At 27.1% G+C, this 22,510-nt stretch overlaps 3 protein-coding genes across 3 annotated transcripts; 2 read left to right on the top strand and 1 right to left on the bottom strand.

Annotated features, from left to right (window-relative positions):
• Positions 1-5,098: 5,098 nt before the first annotated feature.
• On the bottom strand, positions 5,099-5,806 carry LOC108347281 (ethylene-responsive transcription factor 13). The gene has a single exon (XM_017586449.2). The coding sequence runs from the start codon at positions 5,769-5,771 to the stop codon at positions 5,268-5,270; it is 504 nt and encodes a 167-aa protein (XP_017441938.1). The 5' UTR covers positions 5,772-5,806; the 3' UTR covers positions 5,099-5,267.
• Positions 5,807-12,223: 6,417 nt separating this feature from the next.
• On the top strand, positions 12,224-13,092 carry LOC108347323 (ethylene-responsive transcription factor 13). Its single transcript, XM_017586489.2, has one exon. The coding sequence runs from the start codon at positions 12,348-12,350 to the stop codon at positions 13,002-13,004; it is 657 nt and encodes a 218-aa protein (XP_017441978.1). The 5' UTR covers positions 12,224-12,347; the 3' UTR covers positions 13,005-13,092.
• An 8,533-nt stretch (positions 13,093-21,625) lies between these two features.
• LOC108346803 (ethylene-responsive transcription factor 2) lies at positions 21,626-22,510 on the top strand. The gene has a single exon (XM_017585849.2). The coding sequence runs from the start codon at positions 21,861-21,863 to the stop codon at positions 22,455-22,457; it is 597 nt and encodes a 198-aa protein (XP_017441338.2). The 5' UTR covers positions 21,626-21,860; the 3' UTR covers positions 22,458-22,510.

Below are 22,510 nucleotides of genomic sequence, written 5' to 3'. Positions count from 1 at the left end.
TAAATATAGTGAAAAATAAGGTTTAGGGAGAGGAGACTCTTACTAAAAACGTTGACAAATTAAGAAAGAAGGGAGAAAGTTTTAAAGGTTGAGTTTTGAAGGAGAAAAAAAAAAGAAGTGATGAGTAAGAGGTAGGAAAATCTTACATTTTTTTTCTTTTATTGTCTTCTTGCATGTTTGTGTGTGGTGACTCGACTAAAAGTGGTGAAGGATAACTTTGTATAGTTGTGTCGAGTGTGAACTTCCTCTAGGCTCTCGAAGGGAGTAACAAGAACTGACACATGTGTATTTTGTCGGGGCTCTCAAAGGGAACAATAGAAAATGGTATCAATGTATTTCTTCTGAGCTTGCAAGAAGAGTAATGAAAATGGACACTTATATTGGTAACCTTTGAGAGTTACATTTCAATTTGCTGATAATAAAATTACTTGTGATTGTATCGTATGATGAGACCATAAATTTTTTGTATATTTGTATGATGAGTGATTTGAATTTATATTTTTTATCCAAAGAAATATATATTTAAACTTACAAAATGTCTTAATAGAAATAAGGATTATTTTGGTTTGAGGACGTGTCTTAATAGAAAAACTGAAAAGGAAAGTTAAGGTTTGAAACACGCTCCTCTATACTCTTTCGTCTTCCATTGTCACTCTTGGTTTCGAAACATGCTCTAAAATTTGTGTATTTGTTATTTTTTATTACTTAAATAATTTAATATTTTAATGTTATTTAATATATTTTTATTTAAAATTTATTTATTGTATATGTTTAAATTTAATTTGATTGAAATTGTTGTTATTTATTTTGTCAATATGTTATTTTTTAATATAATTTAATTTATAAATTTATAAAGTTTAAAACATATTTTGTTAACACTTTTATTTTATTATTCTGAAATAAATAATATGCAAGTATTCAACATGGTATCGATCATTAAATGTGACAAAATCCAAGTGCCCAGGTCTCCAAATGGAAGTTCAATAGTTTCAAACATTGTTTCGACCATCCCAAGATGTTCCATTGTTAATGTGTTCAAACTTGTGAAAAAGAGTAAAATAAATTGAAGAATTAAGTGGTACCTGGTTTTGGTTGGTGTTGAATTCAATATAGAAACTCACGCAATGATACCATCAACATAACCCTAATTAATAATGCAATCATATCTTTATTGTCCCACCTTATAATTTATCCATTATTTTTTGTTGCTCTAATATATTAATCTTTGTTTTCAACAAGAAAATTCAAAAAATAGACAACACTATAACAAGAATTATTTGTCATCTTGATCTTTTGTCCAACCACAAACTCACAAAAAAGGGAAAGACAAAAAGAATAATTTTTGAACTAAAAAAAATGGTGTAGTCAATGGTTGTGTTATTATAAACATTACATCATTATTAGAACACTTTAAGAGATGGTTCCAAAATAACCTAGAACTTATCAAAGGCCATTATTATGCTTCTAACTTTATTATTCCATCCTCAAAAGTATCTTATGTTAATCTAATCTTGATATTTTACAAATATATAATTTAGAGTGTAAACTAAATTAATGGAGAAAATGACAAATCCGTGATTAAATTGTCATATAATTGACAAATTTGAAAAATATTTTTTATGATAGATAATATTCTTGAATCATCTTATTTTTTTAATTGGATTTGGTGGTGATGCAAGTAAAAATAAGAAATAGTATATTTTGATAAGTACATCACAATAAACTATGAAACTATCCATAACATAATTTCATTCTCGCCTTCCACTCTATATAAACGGGGAAAGTGATTTCTCTAAAATTGTTTCATTAAAAAAATAATATTTAGTATAATAGTTTAAGCTTTAATAAGAACTAATCATTTATTAAAAAGGTATAAAAACCTCCTTAGCAAAGTAGTTGCATCTCCATCCTCTGTTAAACTAAAGTTATCATAACGACAAAAAAGGTAAGATGTTATATTTTTCGTTATTCAAACTTCAAATCCAAAACAATATTTACATGTTGGATGTGTTAAAATGAAAATATATACTCTTATTAGAGACATTTACTTTTAAGTTGATTTTTTTTAATTTAAATACTTATTTCAATTTGTTTCTCTTTTTTTTTTAATTCTTAACCTATTAAAATTTCATCCCTTTCCTTGTTTGTTTAGTAAAACACCATTTTTGGTCTCTAAAAAAAGTAGAATACTAGCATTAACATTTAAAATTAAAAGATTCAAAATAAACACCAATATTGTATTCATATACTTTCAAGGCCTTAAATGGGCTTTGTATTTTTTTATTCTTTGTAATTTTGTTTTATTAGTAGTATATATCATTTGGTTCTAATAAACACTTTGCTTGATATTTTAAATTTTTTTAGTAATACTTAAATTCTTAAAAGAATAATTCAAATTAGTTAATTTTTTAGTAATTACATTGATTTATGTCCATCTTCTTAATTAAGTTATTTTGCTAACACTTTTTCAAAAATTTTGTTAACATCCCTTATAGTATAAGTTTAAAAGGTGATAAAATTAAGGCAAATAAAGTTAGTATTTTTCATCTTTGAAATATAAGTGTTAATACTTAAGTTTCTGAAAGAAATTTCTAAGTAGGTTAGTTCTTATAGTTTATATTGTTATGACGTGCATGATTCTTTAGCTTTTTTACTAATAATATCATTAGTTGATAAATAATTATAACATTGAAAGCTTTTCAAAGTTAAATATATACTGTGTACGCAAATAATGTTGTAAATTATAAGGTTAAAAGAAAGCATATTGTTGTTAATAAACTTGGTGTGTGCTAAAAGTCTTGTGCTTGCATTATTTTTGTTACATAGTAATGGACATGATTATAGTAGTGCACATAGGGGAGGAAATGATTGAATATATATAGTAATCTTGATACATACTACTCTAATCATATGACTGCAAATAGAGAATGGTTGGTGGATCTTGATTCTAGTGTAAAGAGCACTGTAAAATGTGCTGATAAGTTATTAGTGATAATAGTACCATCATGGTAGAAGGAGTTGATTACAAGATGGAAAAACAACATATATGAATAATGTGTTGTATGCTCCTACCATGAAATTGTAGACGAGTAAGCATTCTGTAATTGGGAAAGTGATTGAAGAAAGTTGAGAAGTATTTCATTCAGTGTATGCTTGAAGACAAAGCTGCAAATTTGAGAGATAGTAAAGCAACAAAACCAACTGTTTGAAGAGGTTTCCACAATTCAGACTTTATGGACATGAGCTATTCAGTGACAGTGATATTACAGATACTGGTGAGTTAATACATTTTAGACAAGACAAATTTGAGAAGTTGAGAGACCTACTGGGATTGAAGTATTACATCGAAAATGTTAAGTAGATATTAAAGTATTACAAATTAAGTGTAAAGCATATTCAAACTTATAAGTATATATACAGTACAAAATTATATACTTAAACTACAACTACTCCCTCTTTAACTCTTAGTCTTATCATTGCTCTTCACTCTCAATTGCATTACTTATGTTTATGTATAATGTACAATCATTGGAGGTAGATATCTCAACACCATAAAAACAAAAAGTAAGTTAATGAAAATTTAACAATTATAGCTCAAATAATACACTAATTCAACCATTCAACATATCATATAAAATCATTCAATCATAATTCAAGTTTGGAATAACATGTATGGAGTCAAATACACGTGAAATCTTGCACCTCTCAAATAACTTTATTGTGTAATATCATGATCTGTGCAGATTTACTCAGTCTAAATTTTTTCCTTAAAACAGGATTAATTCACTGTAGCCTAGTTAGAAAAGTGTTCATTTATATCAAATGCCACCATAGAAATCTTCTTCAACTCTTGTCACCTAAACTTCATTACTTATATGAATTTGAGTTTAATAGAGTTATGATGACTTTACAATTAAGACTTTCGTTCAATACATACTCTAACATTATCACATTTATAAAATTCACAAATTAACAATATCTTAAACGAAACTCAAGAAATGATTACCATTACATTGATATCACATTTTTCTCTTCTTCTCATTCATTGGTACCTTATTATTCACAACTCATCTTCATTGTTCTTCTCTTTTCCTATTTATTCTTTTTTTTTCTGTTCTTCCTAAGAAAGATGTTATAATTCAAAGTTTCTCATATTTCTATGTTTTGGCTTATATCCCAAACTTGAATCCTTCAACGCATAACTTCAAATTATTGTCAAAATTTCTCTCGCACAAAATTTACAAGACAATTGTGGTCATCTATTTTCTATCTCTGAAAAATAATTTCCATTGGATGATATTATCATAAGTCATGTCCCTTAATTTCTAAAACCTAGATCTGTACTTTTCTTCTTTCATCCAAAATATTCCACTACGTAAATTGAAGAAACCACTAAATTCACGAGCTATACAATTGAACATATCCTTCTAATGTCATCATAGATATGTACATCCATATGTTTTGCTTTAGGGGCAATGATTTGAGGACCACCAAACAATGTAAGCATGGCAAAACACAATAATGCAATTTATTGTAAAAAATAATGTGGAGGAAGAGCATATTAGAAAATAAAAAACTAAACAATTGAAGAAAGAGAGAAAGAAAGAAAGAAAACGTGTAAAAGAAAGGAATGAGGTAATAATGAAAAAATGTAAAGAAAAAGAAAAGGAAGAAGAGATATATTTAAATAGGTAAAATAAGAAAGAAAAGGAAAAAGAATTATTTAAGTATATATAGATAATAAGGAGGTGTTAGACCTTTATGTATTAAACTAACCATGGTCCATACGATATAATCATAGGCATAATTTTCTAAAAAGTTCGGATGGATATAGGCCAATCATATAATAACAAAAAATAAATTACGGAAAATAGAATGAAACCGGGCAAAAATTTATATAAAGACCATTTTAGAAGAAAAGGTAATGAATCACATAATCCTATGCAAAATTACTTCACTTAAAAAAGAAATATTCAAATTATAAAATAAGCAAAAATAATAAAATAAATGAAAAACTCATACTAAGAAAAATAGAAAGTCTTATAAACAATTATACATAGAATGACCCTGAAAAAATACGAAAGAACATAATAAAATACTTAAATGTTCTCTTTATATATTGATAAATATCATGAAATTTTATAATAATTTTTTTCTCAAAATAAACCATAAATATGACTCATACACATCTTCATATTCTACTGAATCGTTCAATTTAACTCAGCTCAACTCATTTTAAATTTTGGCGCCACTTATTAAATCCCACTTTAGCCATTCTCTTTCTGGCTCGGCTCATGGCATCCAATTAAATGAGGAAAATTAAGCTTAGCTTTGGAGCCACGCATTTCAAAAGCGGCTCGATCGTAAGCTAAAGCCGCACTCTCAGCCGAGTCGTAAGTCCCAAGCCAAACTCTCGCCCCGTTCTTCTTTGGATCTCTTATCTCAGCCGCAAACTTTCCCCACGGTCTTCTTCTCACTCCCTTGAACCTCTGGTAAGACGCGTGTCCACCACCCGCTTCCGTGAATTCCCCACGCGCCGCCGTAGGATCCTCACGCGCCTCCGTGGAAGTAGTTGGTCGCTCTTCCATGTTGATGGAAGTGGTGAAAAGGGTGGACGTGGATCCGCCGCCGCTCCCCACAGGTGAAACGGCGTTGGGTGCGGCCAAAACTGCCGTGAGTGCATTTAAGTCTTGGGTATCGTCGAGGAGGAAGCGTTGAATGGATTGAAGAAGAGCATAATCATGGGATTCGAGAGTGGTGTTGAAATTCATTTGATTTTGGTCTTCTGGAACATGAAAATGAAATATGTGTATGCGTTTTAGGAGTATAATGTGTTATATTTATACGACTAAGGTTGTATTTTGTCAGATTTTTGGGACAATTTCTTAGAACCATCCTTTACTCGTTAAAGCACGTGCAAAGTGGGTTTTGAGACATTTTTTATTCACCATAAAATTTCAACCACGTGAAAAATACAAAAATAAATTATGATAATAATGTTTAATATCTCTTTGTACTTAATTTTCAAATATTTTTTAATAATACTTTTTAAATTTTGTTTCTCTACTTTAGATGTTATTAATTAGATCTCATTTTTTTTAAAATAAAATTAAAATAATTTCTTTTAATAAACTAATAATAAAGATTGTGTTGCCTTAATATTTAAGGCGAAAAAATGTAAGTCGTTTTATTATTTAAAGTTATTTTATTAATGAAAATAACACGTAATGAAAACGAGAAATGAATATTACAATGAGTTTTCATCTTATAATTTTTGTCTTATCTAATTTTATCCAATTTTCACAAGCATAAAGGAATTGGTAATTCACCTGAAAAAAATTAGAAATACTTGTTGTTAAACAATTTCTTACAAAAAATGATTTTATAATGAGTTTTTATTTTATAATTTTTGTCTTATCTAATTTTATCTAATTTTCACAAGCATAATGACATCAAATGAATTGATAATTGGCCTGGAAAAAATCAGAAACACTCGTTGTTAAACAATTTCTTACAAAAAATGACTTTATAATGAGTTTTCATTTTATAATTTTGTCGTATATAATTTTATTTAATTTTCACAAGCATAATGACATCCGAAAGAATTGGTAATTGGCTTGGAGGGTTTTTTTAGAGATGATGATTCAACATATGCAGATGATGAAATTAGAGAGATTAGTGAAGATGGTGAAATTGAAGAGATCTTGAATGAACCTTTGCCTGAAGGTGAATATGTCAATGACTCAACTCTTTACAAAGGTAAATTGTTTAAAGGCAATTGTTTCTGATTTTTTCAATTGGGGCTACAGTAGGATGACAGAGAAAAGGTTGGAGTGAGAGATATGAAAGAGAAAGGATTGAGAGCAATGAGAGAGGTGAGTAAGGGTTTCGAGGGTTTCTTTTTTTTTTTAAGTTTTGAGAATGAAAATTATTAAAATACTCTTGACCTTAAAACTTAGAATCTATGATATATAAGGGTATTTTTGTCTACTAAAATCCGGTACACATTGCTAAAATGTACCAACTGAAAAACAGACGTACGCGCGTTAGCAGACCCATATATATATATATATATATATATATATATATTGTAATAATATGTTATAGTTATTTGATAGAAATTAGTATTTTGATCTCCTATAAAACCTTAGACAGTTAATATGTCAAATTAATTTAATCTATTTTTAATTAATCATTTTGAATGTTTGTTCTTTATTAATAGACTTTTTTTTTCAACACAATTTTTATGTTATTTATCTTTTATTTGATTGTATTACTATTAGAGCTGTTAATTTATCTTTGAGTTCCAAGGTCAGTCTGATCTTTCATAGAGCTAGACCCCATCCTTTTAGCTCATACTATAGGAACTTGACATATTTTAAGCATATATTATAAATGAAATGTGAAATTATCTTATCTTTTAAGTACAAGAAAGTGCTAACATCATTGAGAAGCATGTTGCACAACTTTCCCTCTTAATTCTATTAATCCCTATAGATAATAGTTTTAGATCTATTTGGAGTCATTGCTAGAGGAGTTGTTGTATGTGCTAAACTATCTCTTGTCAAATCTATCAAAGTTGTAGAGATGTTTCTTCCATTTGATATCATGGAGGATATTGACAATTTGAAAGTGGATCATTTTTCTCAATTATTGGACTGAAAGCAAAAATTAGAATATTTTGTTTTATTTGATATATTATGAACAATGTGTTTTATTTTATATTTATGATATGGATCTTCAATTTATTATAACTTTATGTTTTTTGACTTATATTTAATTATTTCCAAATTTTTGGTTTATTATATATTTTTCTCATGGTAAAAAGAAAGGTCTATAGACTGGTCTTGACCCATAAGACTTTATGGATATTTGACTTTGTAGACTTTTTTAATAAGAGATTTTTTCAGTCTTGTGGGCTTTTTTTGGCCCTAACCCATGTGTTAGGGTCAAATCCTATCAAATGAGTTAATTTGACAAGTTTAATTACTATTATACCTTTCTATGCTTTTTAGATGTATGTCACTATGAAAAAAAAATAAATATCATCGATGTTTAAAATTTGTTGAGAACTTTAAAAATCTATCATTAATAGTTTTTTAATGGATTTCTAACAGACTGAAATTCGTCGATAAAAGTATTGTTAGTAATATTTATTGATATAAATTTATATTTGTCAATAATTATTAAAAGAAAAATTTGTCAATAATTATCAATTGAAAAATCCTTTGATAAACAACAATTTTCTCAAGTTCGGCCAATTCGACAACTCGGCTAGTCGGCAACTCGACTAATGGGGAACTTAGTCACTATTCCAAGAACACTCATCATGATATAAGTTCATGTGAAAATTGAACCTCGCATTCATCAATCCATTTGTCCAGTTAAGACCATCGTCAGCCAAGCCAGTCATCGTCAAACGCTTCACCAACTGCTACATTTTCATTCCCTGCTTCAATTTTGGCGCTCACGCGACATAGAAAAATTTGTATCCCAGACTTCACTTTTTCTTTTCCATGTTGATACTTGTTGTCTGGTAAAAGCGTTAGTTATATTGAAAAAGGGGTAAGGCAGTGGAGAATGTGTGGTGTCTCTGCCAACAAGACAGTTCGACTAACAAGTAGCTTGATGATCCTGTGGTTTGGAGGTGAAAAGGAGATGAAGATGAAGAGGCTTGACCTTTTATGTATCTAAAAGTCTTGGGTTCAAGTGATGGTGGGTTGTGTGACGTGAAAGAAAATAAAAAAGAAATTTTATATTTAAATACTAAAACCGAGATTTGAATAGATATTTGATGCTCATTTTATCGATAAATTATTTTATCAGAAATAATATTTTATTTATTGGCAAAAATATTTTTCAATAAATTAAAATTTCAATGATGAAATCCCATTTCTAGTTCTTGAATTTTCCGTAATGCGTATGGAATTTGGTTTTTCTATCTTTTTTGCATTTTTCATATCTGTAAAAATATTGACTATATATGTGTTGCGAACACTATTGATAAAATTCAAATTCAAGTTTTAGATTCTCAAATTCAGATTTGCACCCTTTTTCGTCCTAAAAGAAAAAAAAAATTCAAATACACCAATCACATAAACCAATACACCAAGCACATAAACCAAAACTTAAAATATTTTAAGTTTAAGTTCATATCTTCTTTCCATGTGGCCGATACTATTTCAATATTTCCTTGTATTTTAAGCTGTTTATATTTATATTTGTTTCTATTGAAGATTTTAACATCAACTTTGTAGTATATTTGTTTTTTACGAGATGTTATGGTACAATATGTCTATATTTAACTTTAACAAGTATTCATGCATATTCATTTCATTTTAATATAACATATAATTCAAAATTTTAATCGAATAACAATATTGTTTTATTACACATCACTAATTAATTATTATGTCAATTTTATATTAATTATTAGATTTTAATTTTGTTATTTAAATTATTATTATTATTATATATTATTTATTATTTGATATTATTAGTTGTATTTCCTACAATAAATTATTTTAATATAAAAAAATAATATTACTTATTAACATTCATTTGTTATTAAAAAAAGAAAAATACCTATAATTAACCACTTAATTTTTTTCATATTATCAAACTCTTTATTTAAATATCATATCTATAATTATACATAATTATAACACTTGAATTATGTAAATAAAATATTTATTTAAATATAAAAATAATTATATTAATTTGTTTAATATAAATTAAAGCAAAAAACAGGACCCATGCGTACGCACCGATCTTATCCTAGTTTATTTTCTAAAATAGAGTGCAATTAAAGTAAAATCACTAAAAATGGATAAACTAAAAAACAAAAGATCGGTGATAAATGTACTAAAAAAGTAACAAGAATTCTTCTTTGATTTGATTTGTCACGCGCTTGCGTAAACAACTTTGAATTGAAATTTTTTTCATTCACACTATAAAGCAATGAAAATCCACTTAATATTTGAATAAAAGGAATATAAATGTTCTAGATTCAATATATATGTTTTTCCAGAAATTAATTTTAGTTCAGTGAGTGAGTGAACTATTTTCTTTTTAGTCAACTATTTACACCTCCTATGGTGAAGAGACAAAAATAATTTCAGTGAAATATTTTCTACATTTAAAAAAATATTATTTATAGCAGACACGCATATATCGACTAGGAGATCAAACAAAATATAAATAATCCAAATTATTCTTCAACCAAATTATATTATGACTTAAGTTTAATTATAGTTTCAATATTTTATAAAATTTGTAATTTTTTCTTTAATATTTTTTATACAATTTTAGTTATGTTGAAAGTCTCACGTCAATTAGAGATAATGTCAATTCATAATATCTAACTTAATATAAACTTCATCTTATAAGTCAGTTTTATGAGATTAAAAGTTTAAAGTTCATTTTTTAACAAGTTTATTTTTAATTAAATGTATTTTTGGTTGAGTTTTACACACACAAAAAATTCATTTTTTTAATTTTGAATTTCAAAATAGCCACTATGATTAATTTTGTAGAATTTAATCTGAAAAAATATCACAAGTATAATGTGTTTTTCTTTTCAATATTAATTTATTATGCACAAAATAATAAAAAAAGAGTTACGAATAATTGAAAAAAAGTGAAAGATAATTAAAATGGTAAAGGATGAAATAGTAAAAGACAAATAAATAAATTAGAGGATGAAATTATGTAAGAAAATTAGATATCACAATTATTGATAATTAATGATTAAAGAACTGCTATTTAAAAAAAGTTAAAAATAAAAATTTATAAAATATAAAAATTAAAATTACAACTAAGCCAATTATGGTTAAACGATTAATATTTATTTACCTACGTAAGTTAGTTCAAATAGAAAACTTTGATTATGTCTATTGAGTTACGTTTTCAGTCTTTTAAGTTGTCTTATAAGAATTTGGAATGAAAGATTTAAATTAATTAGTCCAATGCTTTTCTTGATTATTTTTTTATCAATGATTAATCAAAGTGACCCTAACTAATATTGATTTTAATTATACACATGTTTAGTAGCACTCTTTCTTCTACAAGCATCTGTAAGAAAGAAAAAGGAGGTTATGTTTACACATGTTTTATTATAACTAATAATCAAAGTTAGGTATTCATTGAATAAATAATGATTGATGTACACAAAGTTTATCTATCCACATAATAATGTTATATGAAGACAAAGAAGACCATTGGTCAACCATTGACTACTATGTTATGGTTCAAAAATGGTGGGCAAGATTACAATCACTAAGGTGACAAAGAATCTACCTTTGTACTGTTTTATATTTAGTTTTTATTTTATATTTTATGTAACAAAAAAATTACACTTCATGTTATTGACTAAACGGGGAAGTTTTCATATTGTGTTAAACCCTAAATTGCTTCCTACTTCCATTATTGGGAAAGAAGATTTTGATTTTTCTTATTGCCCATCTTAAGCTTTTACTTGAATGATGAAAATGATTAATTACTTGCCTTCAACTACAACTAATGCCCATTAAAATATTATTACTTTTTTTATTATTTTAAGCATAAGAGTGTTTTTTAAGGGAAGAAGGAATATTTTGTGTTCACAAAACATCTTTTTTTAATGGTCAAAATATAGTTTAAAGAAATTACTACATTTCAAAAAAAAAAAAACAAATCGACCTATATAAACAATGAACGACGAAAATTTAATAACTAAAATTTGAAGATAAATTCAATAAAAATGAAAATATTAATATCTTATAACAAGAATCTATAATTTTTTTTTAAGATTCAGGTTGAAGTGGTATGAATCCGTTATTAATATCTTATAAAAAGAATTTATAAACTTTTTTTTTTGTTAAGATTCAAGCTGAAGTGGTATGAATCTTTTTATGAAAAATAGTTGTATCATAATATATTTTTATATTCGTTTGATATATAGAATACGAAAATGTATAAATTTAAATTATATAATGTGTCAAATCATAGTTAAAGATGCATTTGTGTTTGGAAGTAAATAAGATTTGTTTTCACCAATTGGTGTCAAAGTCTCATAGTTTTTTGAGATTTTTCCATTAGAAAAAGAAGAAGATAACATAATATGAACAAACCACACGTGGGGGTGATTCTGATACTTCAAGTTTCAAAGCTATTTCAAACACTCCTTGTAGCTTCAAAGAAACATCTCACATGAAAGAATCATTAAAGAAAGAAATTATCAGCACGATGTTCAAACTTTCAACAAACACCAAAAAACAAAACAGCTCCAAAACCTAGTGGTATAAATACACATCAAACTATTCTCAGTAACCACAAAGTTGTTAAACAAAAACACCACCTTTGAAAACATGGCCACCACAACAACAACATCATCGTCATCATGTGATTTCTCATCCTTGGAATCTATTCAACACTATCTTCTTGAGCTCGAACCAGATTGTTCCAACACTCTCATGAGCGTTTACAGTCACCAAGTTTTGCGTTCTCCAATGTACAAACCACTCCCAAGCCCTACTTCGGAGGTTGTCCATGATGCAGATAATAACTTGTTGATAAAGACGCGTGAGGGTCACGCGCCGCCTGTGTGGAAGCGTTTCCGGGGTGTGAGGCGACGGCCGTGGGGGAAGTTTGCTGCCGAGATAAGGGATCCGAAGAGGAATGGTGCGAGAATTTGGCTTGGAACTTATGAAACTGAAGAAGAAGCTGGTTTGGCTTATGATAGAGCTGCATTTAAGATGCGTGGTAGCAAAGCTAAGTTAAATTTTCCTCATCTTATTGATTCTGATGTGTCTCTGAAACCTGTTAGAATGATGAAAGGTTTGAAGCGAAATAACTTTGAATCTTGTTCATCATTTTCACCTCCTTCAGATACAGTAAAAGAATCGAAAAAGAGGAAAAACTTGGCTGAGTTGTTGAATAAGTTGGCCAAGAACAGAAGACGATTGCAGGTGTTTGAAACCAGTTTATACACAAATGATGTTAATGTTCATCTATGTTTTAATTAGTGTAATTAAATATGATAATTAGTAAGAGTAGGAAATGTGTGAGCTTTGATAATCATCCTCGTTTTTATTGGATTTTATTGCGTTTGAGTACGTTTATGGATTGCATCATCTCATTCTCTAACAATTTTAATTTACATGTAATTTTTTTTAAAAGTAATCTATGTATTGAGCTATTAAAAATTAATCATTAAAGTGAACTAGAAATAACTTTTTATGATGAGTAAAAATAACTCGCGTAATAGTTTTTACAGTTATAACAGGTCTAATACTTTTTATGACTTAACAGAAAAATACGTTATAATAAGTTCAGCATACTACGACGTACTTTCTATCTCCTATCATAATATGTCCAGCTATTATGACATATTTTTACTTATTAGTCATAATATGACGAATTTATTATGACAGAAATGAATTTATCTATCATAATTTGTGGTCTTTTATAATGTAAATATTTTTACCTGGTTTTAAGAACTAACATATTATGACATATATTGTCATGTATGTTATAAAAACTTGTTTTTTTTTTAAAAAAAAATTGTTCTTACATTTGACATCCAATTAATTTATAATAAATTTTGTATATTATCATCTCATCAAATCAATTTATAATCAAATTATAATCAATTTATAGTCTGAAATGAACATATATTCAATTCAACTAGCAAAATGAAATTCATTTTAAACATTAAATTGTTTAATAATATTTAATACATAATTTATATATCAAACTATATATTAAATCCAAATATTACATTAATCTAGATACACTACTAAATTGTAGTCAAGTTTCTAGAATTTATTAACACTTAAAATAAAAAAAGCGTCTGGAGTTTTCATTGAAGATGAATCATTACATATCTACAAATAAAATAATATAATTAAAAAATATTGTAATAGTTAGTTTTTTAATACTTATTCCATGATGATGGACTTAAAACCAACTTATCTCCAAACTTAATTTATTCAATACAACACTTATAATATTACAATTTTCAATATTAGATAACAATAACCAATCCAACCAATCACTACAGTTATCAACTCCAAAACATTTTCCATTAACTTAAATGTATTCTTCAATAACCGGTATCTCACACCCAAAATCTCATTTGATCCTACTTCTTCAAATTATTATAATTCATCACATATTTTACGAAACAAATTTCTAGTTGTTATAACTCACTGATTCAACTAAATAATGATGATCTTTACACATATACCGTTTTCAAGCCAGAATCCCAAACTCTAATGGAATAACCCACAAACTACAGTAATAGAAAGGGTATCTACTATTTCTTAAAACCCCTTTGTTGGACCAAACGAAAATTGTGTGCTATTCAAACCCTTGTCGTGATTGAAAGCGAAAAATAGAAAATTTCGTGGATTTCGGTAGACATTACCTTAGAACAATGTCTTTCGTCCATAGCATGTGGGAGATGACGACAATGGCTTGCAGGCGTGGCGTCAACGAAGTGGAGGCTCGTGCGCGAAAACAATAAGAGGAGGTGCTTCGAAAATGAACTCAAACTTCGAGATGAAATGAAGAAAAAGTGAAATTAGAGATTTACACCTATTATGATATAATATAACCAAGAATCATAGTAAATGATCTAAAACATATAGTAATATGATTTCACCGTAATATCACTTTCCAACCGTGTCCAACTTATTATAATAAGTAATTTTTATCTATCATAATACAAATAACTTTTATTACAAAAATATTATCACAACATCTATCATATAACATGTTTTGTAAATTACAGCATAATATATCTTAATTTTATTACAAAATTACTACTTATAATCACCTATCATAATAACCAGTTATGAAAACCTTTTTTTCCATTTATCAAAATTAAAAATTTAACTTTGAATATCAATTAATTAATAATTATTTCTACGATAAAAATTATAATTAATAATTAAAGTATAATTAATATAATAACTCCCACTTAATTCGACATCACAAGCAATTGCTATTGTATTATCAAGCCGGTAACAAATACTGTATTTGGGACCCAAATTATTGGTTTTCTTTTTTATTGAAAAAGCTCAAATTTAAAATCAAATTCAGTTAACTTAACAATACTGGTTTCTTAAAGGATATAATTGATAAAATAAATATTTCAATTAAAAAATTACTTAAATAATAAAAATGATATATATATTTAAGAAAAAGCCAACAGTTATTAGATGAGTTTGAAATATATATGATGTGTATAATAGACGTCATATGGTCTTTCTTTTGTTTGAGTGTGTTTGGATTGGACCCTCTTCGTGTTGGTGACGTGTGAGAGAATCTTGAGAGGTTCAAAGAATCAGAATTCATTCACTGCAGATGGGCCATGCTTGCTGTTGTATGTGTCGCTTTTGAAATAACACTTTTGTTTTCTCTGTTGTAATAAAGCTAACATGCATTCAGTGTACAATTTCATACTATCCTAAATGTATTACAAGCAGTTCACTCAAGTGTATTGGGTATGTAAAAAGGAGGTCGACTAAGAAGAGACAAATATTAATAATGATATCCGAATTTAATAAATTAATATTATTTTTTATTCAAAATTTTAAGATAAAAGGTTAATGAATTTTCATCTTTACATAATATTTTACTTTTTTATTTTTATTAAATTAAATTGGAGTTAAACTCATACTTAAATTTTTAAAATTTTTACAAAACAATGATACCTCTATTTAAGTTTTCATTTAATTTCAAAACTGTATAGTATAGACTGAACGATTAACACTCAGGATCGTTCGATCTATCTGCTACATCAACAATGGTCGACTAGGTTAAATAATTCTATTGATGTTGGGTATGACCAGCGTTTAAGTTATTATTGGACCAATAATCCAGCAGATGATAAAATAATAGTAGAATGATTAAAAGATATTAATTAAAGATATCTGATTAAAAATATTGATAAACTGTTTATGAGTAACTAACAAAATCTAAAGGTAAGTTTGTTTTTGTTTTTGTTTTATTGGATACGTGCTAGTTTAGAATCCATGAAATGACTGACAAAATATAAAGTTAAAGCCAAAAATAAAAATGTTCAACCAGATCTCAAATACTCAATTATAATAAATAATTTACTAAACTACACCTAACTAAATATTCGAAGCAGCCGACTCAAACACTGAAAGATAGGAAATCGCAGCAGAAAACTAAATCTCTTAGTCCTATACATACCCATACCGAAACAAAAACATTTCAAGATATAGCTGTGTAAAATATACAAATTTCAAATTAAATTTGCTTTGCAGGGACGAATAGAACGACCATGGGATGCTTTAAAACACGAACCTGGGGAAGGCTCATCTTCTAAACGTCATAAGATAAAACTATAAAGAAAAAAAAAACTTGTATAGTGTTTTAACATTATTTAATAGTTTATATAAATCAATTACAAATATATCATATACAAGTATACTTTGATATTTTAAAGTTTTTCAAGATTTAAACCAAAAGAAAATACACAATTTGAAATCATGCTCAGATACAGTATAGGAATTAATTTAATTTGGTAATTTTGTAGAAATTAAAAATTAGATCTCGATTATGATGAGAATAATAGTAGCTCGTAGGACCTGAACGTGCAGGATTTTTTTTTCCTTGGAAGTAAATCTTATTTTCTAAATAAATAATTGTTGGAATTGGTCCTACTATTTTATTTTTATTTTAACATAACTCGTGCAGTCTATAATGGCTTGACATGATGTAGAGTTGAATTTAATTTTATAATATAAAACATTATGTTTGGAGTTGTTGGAAAATTTAATTACATGTTAGAAATCTGGAAACCGGTTGAATTATATATTTAACAGTTGGATATTGATGCGTGGAATAATGTCTTTCCTTTTATTTTAACTTTATTACAATGAAGAGTCTACAAATAAAAGTCATTCATCGTATCTCAAAAGAAATTCGAAATAAATTTAAATATGGTTAGTGAATAAGTAATATTAAAAAAAGATAATTGTGAATAAAAAATAAATATAAATACGTATTATTGAAGTTTCTAAGTGAAAATCTACATCTCACCGACGTGAGAGATGCATAAGTCAAAGAAAGAAGTGGAAAAAATTGGCTGAGATGTTGAATATGTTGGGTATCGATAGAAACATGTACAAGTGTTTGAAATGTTTTTTCATGCAAAAGCTGCCATTAAATAAAATAAAAAGTGGAAATTAATTTATGTTTAAGCTTTTTTTAATTTTGCAATTAAGTTTAATGAAGTAATTTCGTTGAACTAATTAATTATTGATAAAAATAAAGGCTATGTGATTTTCTGTCCCTTTTTAATTTTCTTTTACCATTTGATGTTTACATCAAGATGAGAATGGTACATAAATATTCAATATATACAAAAATATGTATTATAGAGTTGTTATTTGGACGAATATATTAACAAATAAGAATTTCTTTTTCTCAAATTTATTATATTAATTGTTGTATCATCGTTTACCCTTTTCTTTCATAAACACAAATTGATTATTATCTGTAGTTACTAATCTTTAAGAGTTTAATTGTAATAAAATTGGTGACCAATGAGATGCTTTGTTACATCACCCAAACAAGGAAAGAATATTATGTCATTTTCTTTGGGTGGCATATCCCATATTCTATTCTATCAAATTCTCTTTATTGGATTCGATGAATTATTAAATATATCAACATGCTTTTATTGGAATATGAGATGTCGTTCTTAGTTTTATTTGATTTTAAAAATTAGAAAACCCTATTGAATTTGAACATGATTTACACGGTCTTGAATAAAAAAAAAATCGCAATGATTCTAATACATCCAAACCTGGGTTAGTTATCACAGAAATGTTGTTTAACTTTGATGTTGAAAGAGGATTATGGATTTGACTATACTTTTTCATTTCCTCATTGTATTTCATTGACTATACTATTCTCATTTAGGAATAGATATATTTTTATTTGTATAATTGAAATATTTATTAAATATTTTATTTATATAATAAAAAATTAAGTAAATAAAATGTTTTATTTTATAACAAAACATTAGAATAAATAAAATATACTATTATCGTGAAGAAAATTATATTTTCTTTTTCTAATTTTTCAGTTTAATGCATTAAGGTGTGATGTAATTAACGTTATGTTTTCACAAGTTTTTTATGTAATATATCACTAAAAGATATTTTTGTGGTGTATTGCAATGTTTCTAATTGATAATTATAAGTTAAGATTGTATAAAATATAAGTTTTACATTAAAAAAAATCACATATATTATATCAATTTTGGGTATCTTTACTAAGGGATATATTACAAAGGAGGTTGAGTTATAACCAATGTCATATGTCCCTCAACAAAGGATATTACATTAGTTATAGCCCAAAATCGATGTAATATTTCCCTTAACGAAGAATACTTTATCGGTTAAATTAAAAAGTGATGCAACGATAATACACTTTTACATGAATTAAGCAACCAATGATATATGTACTAGATGTTTTAAATTGGTAGTATTTACTTCAAATTTTTAACTCATGTAATATTTTACGTATAAACGATATTATGTGTTGTTTGTAGTAGTGATTGCTCAAAACTTAAATGGAAACTGTGTGACTATCATTATCGCTTAAGCAAACATGGTGACACTTGTGCAATAATACTCAATATATAATACATCACTTGAGTGTTGTTCAAAGTCAACTTGATGCTCAAGAAAAACTAAAAAAAAGAAGAAAACCAACAACGATACATAACAAATGAATAATTCATTCTAATTAATTTTAACCCTCTTCACATATTTTAAACACCAAATACAATCCATTTTTCATGAAAACTTATATATGAACCAATTCAAACTTAAAGTGACTAGTCAAACTGCCAATTGATTTCAAAACCATAACTCCATCTAATTTTAATGCAAAGGAAAAATCAACTTCAATCCAACCATCATTACATTCCAATACATCTAAACTATATTAATAAACTTTTGTTAACCATGAGGTAGTTTTTTTTTGTTCAAAAAACATCTCTAGCAAAAAAAAGAGTTCCTAGTGTAAGTTAAGAAAATCTCTAAAACGTTAACACACATAACCAACACCCCATTTGTCAAAATTACCACAACACTTCCCATTATCAGTGTGTTAAGACAATCACAGTGTACACCTTCCCAATCTCAAAGAAAAGAAGGAAAAAATAAATATATAATCAATTGTAGGAGAATAAGAACATTCCTAAATTAAGATTATGGTTGACGTATCTTGATCTATTTGTTACTACCTTCTTAGAAGTATAATATGATGATGGAACAAATGTCTAACTAGTTGAGAATCTTAAAATAAGGTTTAAATGCGTTAACTATTTAGAGATAACATTTTAGTTTTGAAACTAAAAACAAATTGTCTTAACCTATATATAATATTTTTCAAAAGACATTTTTATTCTTCAATTGCTTTAAAATCATATCATAGTATAAATAAATTAGGTATTACAATTGTAACTAAATGTAAATCTTGTTTTTGTAAAAATATTTTTCACCTTTATTTTTAAAAGTATTTTAGTTTTAAGCTCAGACAAACTCATTCATTTGTTAATTTATAAGAGCTCTTTATTAAGTTTTCTATACTTGTTGTAATTTAAACTAACATAAATGTATTTTCTATTCAAGTTATAGCTTTAACTATATTGATTTAAATTAGAATCAACATAAAAATTCCTTATAGAATATTTGTTTTTTCATGCTCAACTATTATTGTTTTTTCTTCATATGTTCTCTACCTCTTTTTTAATTGCACTCGTTACTAGACTATGAGATAATTATGAAATCATTACGAGATTACTATGTGTTTACGAACAACTATTACAAGATTACGAGTCATTATTGCAAGACGATAACTTGTAAGATTGTCACTTTTATATTAAGGAATCTAAGTGTGAATTTAACAATCACATTGACTAAAGATGAAAAGGTTGAAACATATAAGAAAGAAGGCTTGTAAATTCATTCTTCTAATATTTTTTATTGGATGTGTGTCATTCTCTTACGTAGGTTTGACCTATGTCTTATAGTTGTTGAATTTCTCTAATGAATCTCCTCTAGATAGACCTATTAGTATCAAAGTTGATGGTTTGTTTTAGTGATTGACTCAAATAAGCTTTAAGATTTTATGTTGGAGGTGGTATCATGCTATCTTATATGGAAACTCATACCTCAATTGATAAACATTCATAGTCTATACTAGTAAGAAAATCTCAATAGTTAGAGCCAAGTTTGTCTTGAGGTTCAAATCAAACAAAGATAAATATACCGTGATGTGGTAAAATCAAACCATAGTTAGAATAAGAGGAAGTGTAGATAAATGGGTGATAGAAACCCATGATAAAATCCAACATACACTTAAGGAAAGACAATTAAAAATTCAAAAATAAATTGAAAGTCACATATATATTGAGTAAAAAGGAGAAAGTTAAGTGACATATAAAATATATAAATGTGTTTCTAAAGAAGATTTTAAATAAAAGTATTATGTTATGATGTAGTAAAAATGATTACAAAGAATACTCATAACTAAAAAATGTTTTCATTCAAGAAAAATTGTCAATATAAAAAGACTTTACAAAGAAAAATTATTAAAAGTCTTAGTTGTGAATTAACTTAAGGAAAAACAAAAAAAGTTAAATTCTATACAAAAAGAAAACTCACAATTCGAAAATAAAAGATGTTGAACAACCACTACAAAATTTTTAGAACTACACAAAAAGAAAGTTTGAACAAAGATAATATAAAAAATCTAACTTTTTATATTAGTTATTTTTCTCACCAACATAGAATAATAAAATTAAGATCTTCTGTATTATTTAGCATCTATTTGAAAACCGCCTTTCTTTTTATGAAAGAACAACGAGAGATGGAGTGTTACATACAACCTGCTTGTATAATTTCATAAACATACTAATCCAAGCAAGCAAAATGAAAAAGACAAAAAGTTAAGAAGGAAAACACGTTCCTCTTCTCTCGGCGGCTGCGACAGAAGAAACATTATTGGTGAGGTTTTACGTGTTTCACATGTTCTTCCAAATACATGCATGTTCATGTCTCTCTTCTTCAAACACGTATACACTTTCTTTCATAATAATCTCCCAAAGGAAATTGTGACTTGGGAGAAGTAGAATGATCTACATCACAAATTTCTCACCATATAGTTAACTTATTCGGTAATAAAAATACCAATTAGTTATATTTATTTTTCTTAACATTTTTTAATTTGTACTATTTCTTTTACTATTTATTCTTTATAAGCTACCAAAGTTTCCTTTTGAACGCTAAGAAAAGTGTGTGAAAGAGTGAATCGATCGACAGTTTCTTCACACGGAAGAATGCTTCCTATTATCATGAGGGAATCTATGAAATTTCAAAGTCTCATTATATATATATATATATATATATATATATGCTTGTTTCTTTTAGACAAAATACCAAAATTTGGAGATTTATGCCCATCATGTTAAGTGTTTAAATATATTCTAGTCAAAGATATCTGACATTTGATAATTTCTAGAAGAATAAAACATAACTACTTGATATATATATATATATATATATATATATTGAAGTAGTAAACGTGTTAAAATATAAATAAAATTATTTATTAATATTATGAATGTATAACAACACACGTAATTAAGATTACTCTAATTAATACAGCCAGTTTATCTTTCAATGCTACTATTCCTCTAAATTTCAAAGAACCAATCCACATGATCAATTGTAAAATAATGAAATAGCGTAATTCTAAATTCAGTTTCAAAACGCAAACAAAAAAAAAAGAAAATAAATCTCAAACCCAGTGGTATAAATATTCAAGACATGAACAGGTTAAAAGAAGAAAACAAACATCATCATACATCACTCACCATCATCGTCCAAAACATGGATGCTACAACATGTTATGATTTTTCTTCATTGCAATCTCTTCAATATCTACTTGAGCTTGAACATGGTTCCACACACTTGGACTCTAATGGCATGGAAAATATCATTGATGAGAAGAAAGTGTCTGGAAGAGAGCAGCCTAGGGAAGCGCGTGAAGTTCACGCGCCTCCCCAATGGAAGCGATATAGGGGTGTGAGACGGCGGCCGTGGGGGAAGTTCGCGGCGGAGATAAGAGATCCAAAGAAAAATGGAGCTAGGGTTTGGCTTGGGACTTATGTAACTGAAGAAGAAGCAGGTTTAGCTTATGATAGAGCAGCTTTCAAAATACATGGAAGTAAAGCTAAGTTAAATTTTCCTAATTCTTTTGGTGGTGATGTATTATCATCATCAGAGCCATTGAAAAAAATAGAAACAAGCAAGAAAAAGAAAACTTTAGTTCATTTGTTGAATAAGTTGGCGAAGAACAAAAAAAGAGCTGGGTTTAAAAGTTCTGAGATTTTAGATCAAATTTGTTCTTGGGAGTTAATCTAAATGTTCTATCTTTATATATGAAATTTTCAGATTCCAGAATACAAATCACAAAA

The sequence above is a fragment of the Vigna angularis genome, chromosome 9, assembly GCF_016808095.1.
Source record: "Vigna angularis cultivar LongXiaoDou No.4 chromosome 9, ASM1680809v1, whole genome shotgun sequence".
NCBI lineage: Eukaryota > Viridiplantae > Streptophyta > Magnoliopsida > Fabales > Fabaceae > Vigna > Vigna angularis.
This window is presented reverse-complemented; position numbering and strand designations above follow the sequence as displayed.

Coding starts and splice junctions, on each gene's coding strand:
- LOC108347281 (XM_017586449.2), bottom strand. CDS start 5,771: ATGAATTTCAACACCACTCTCGAATCCCATGATTATGCTCTTCTTCAA.
- LOC108347323 (XM_017586489.2), top strand. CDS start 12,348: ATGGCCACCACAACAACAACATCATCGTCATCATGTGATTTCTCATCC.
- LOC108346803 (XM_017585849.2), top strand. CDS start 21,861: ATGAACAGGTTAAAAGAAGAAAACAAACATCATCATACATCACTCACC.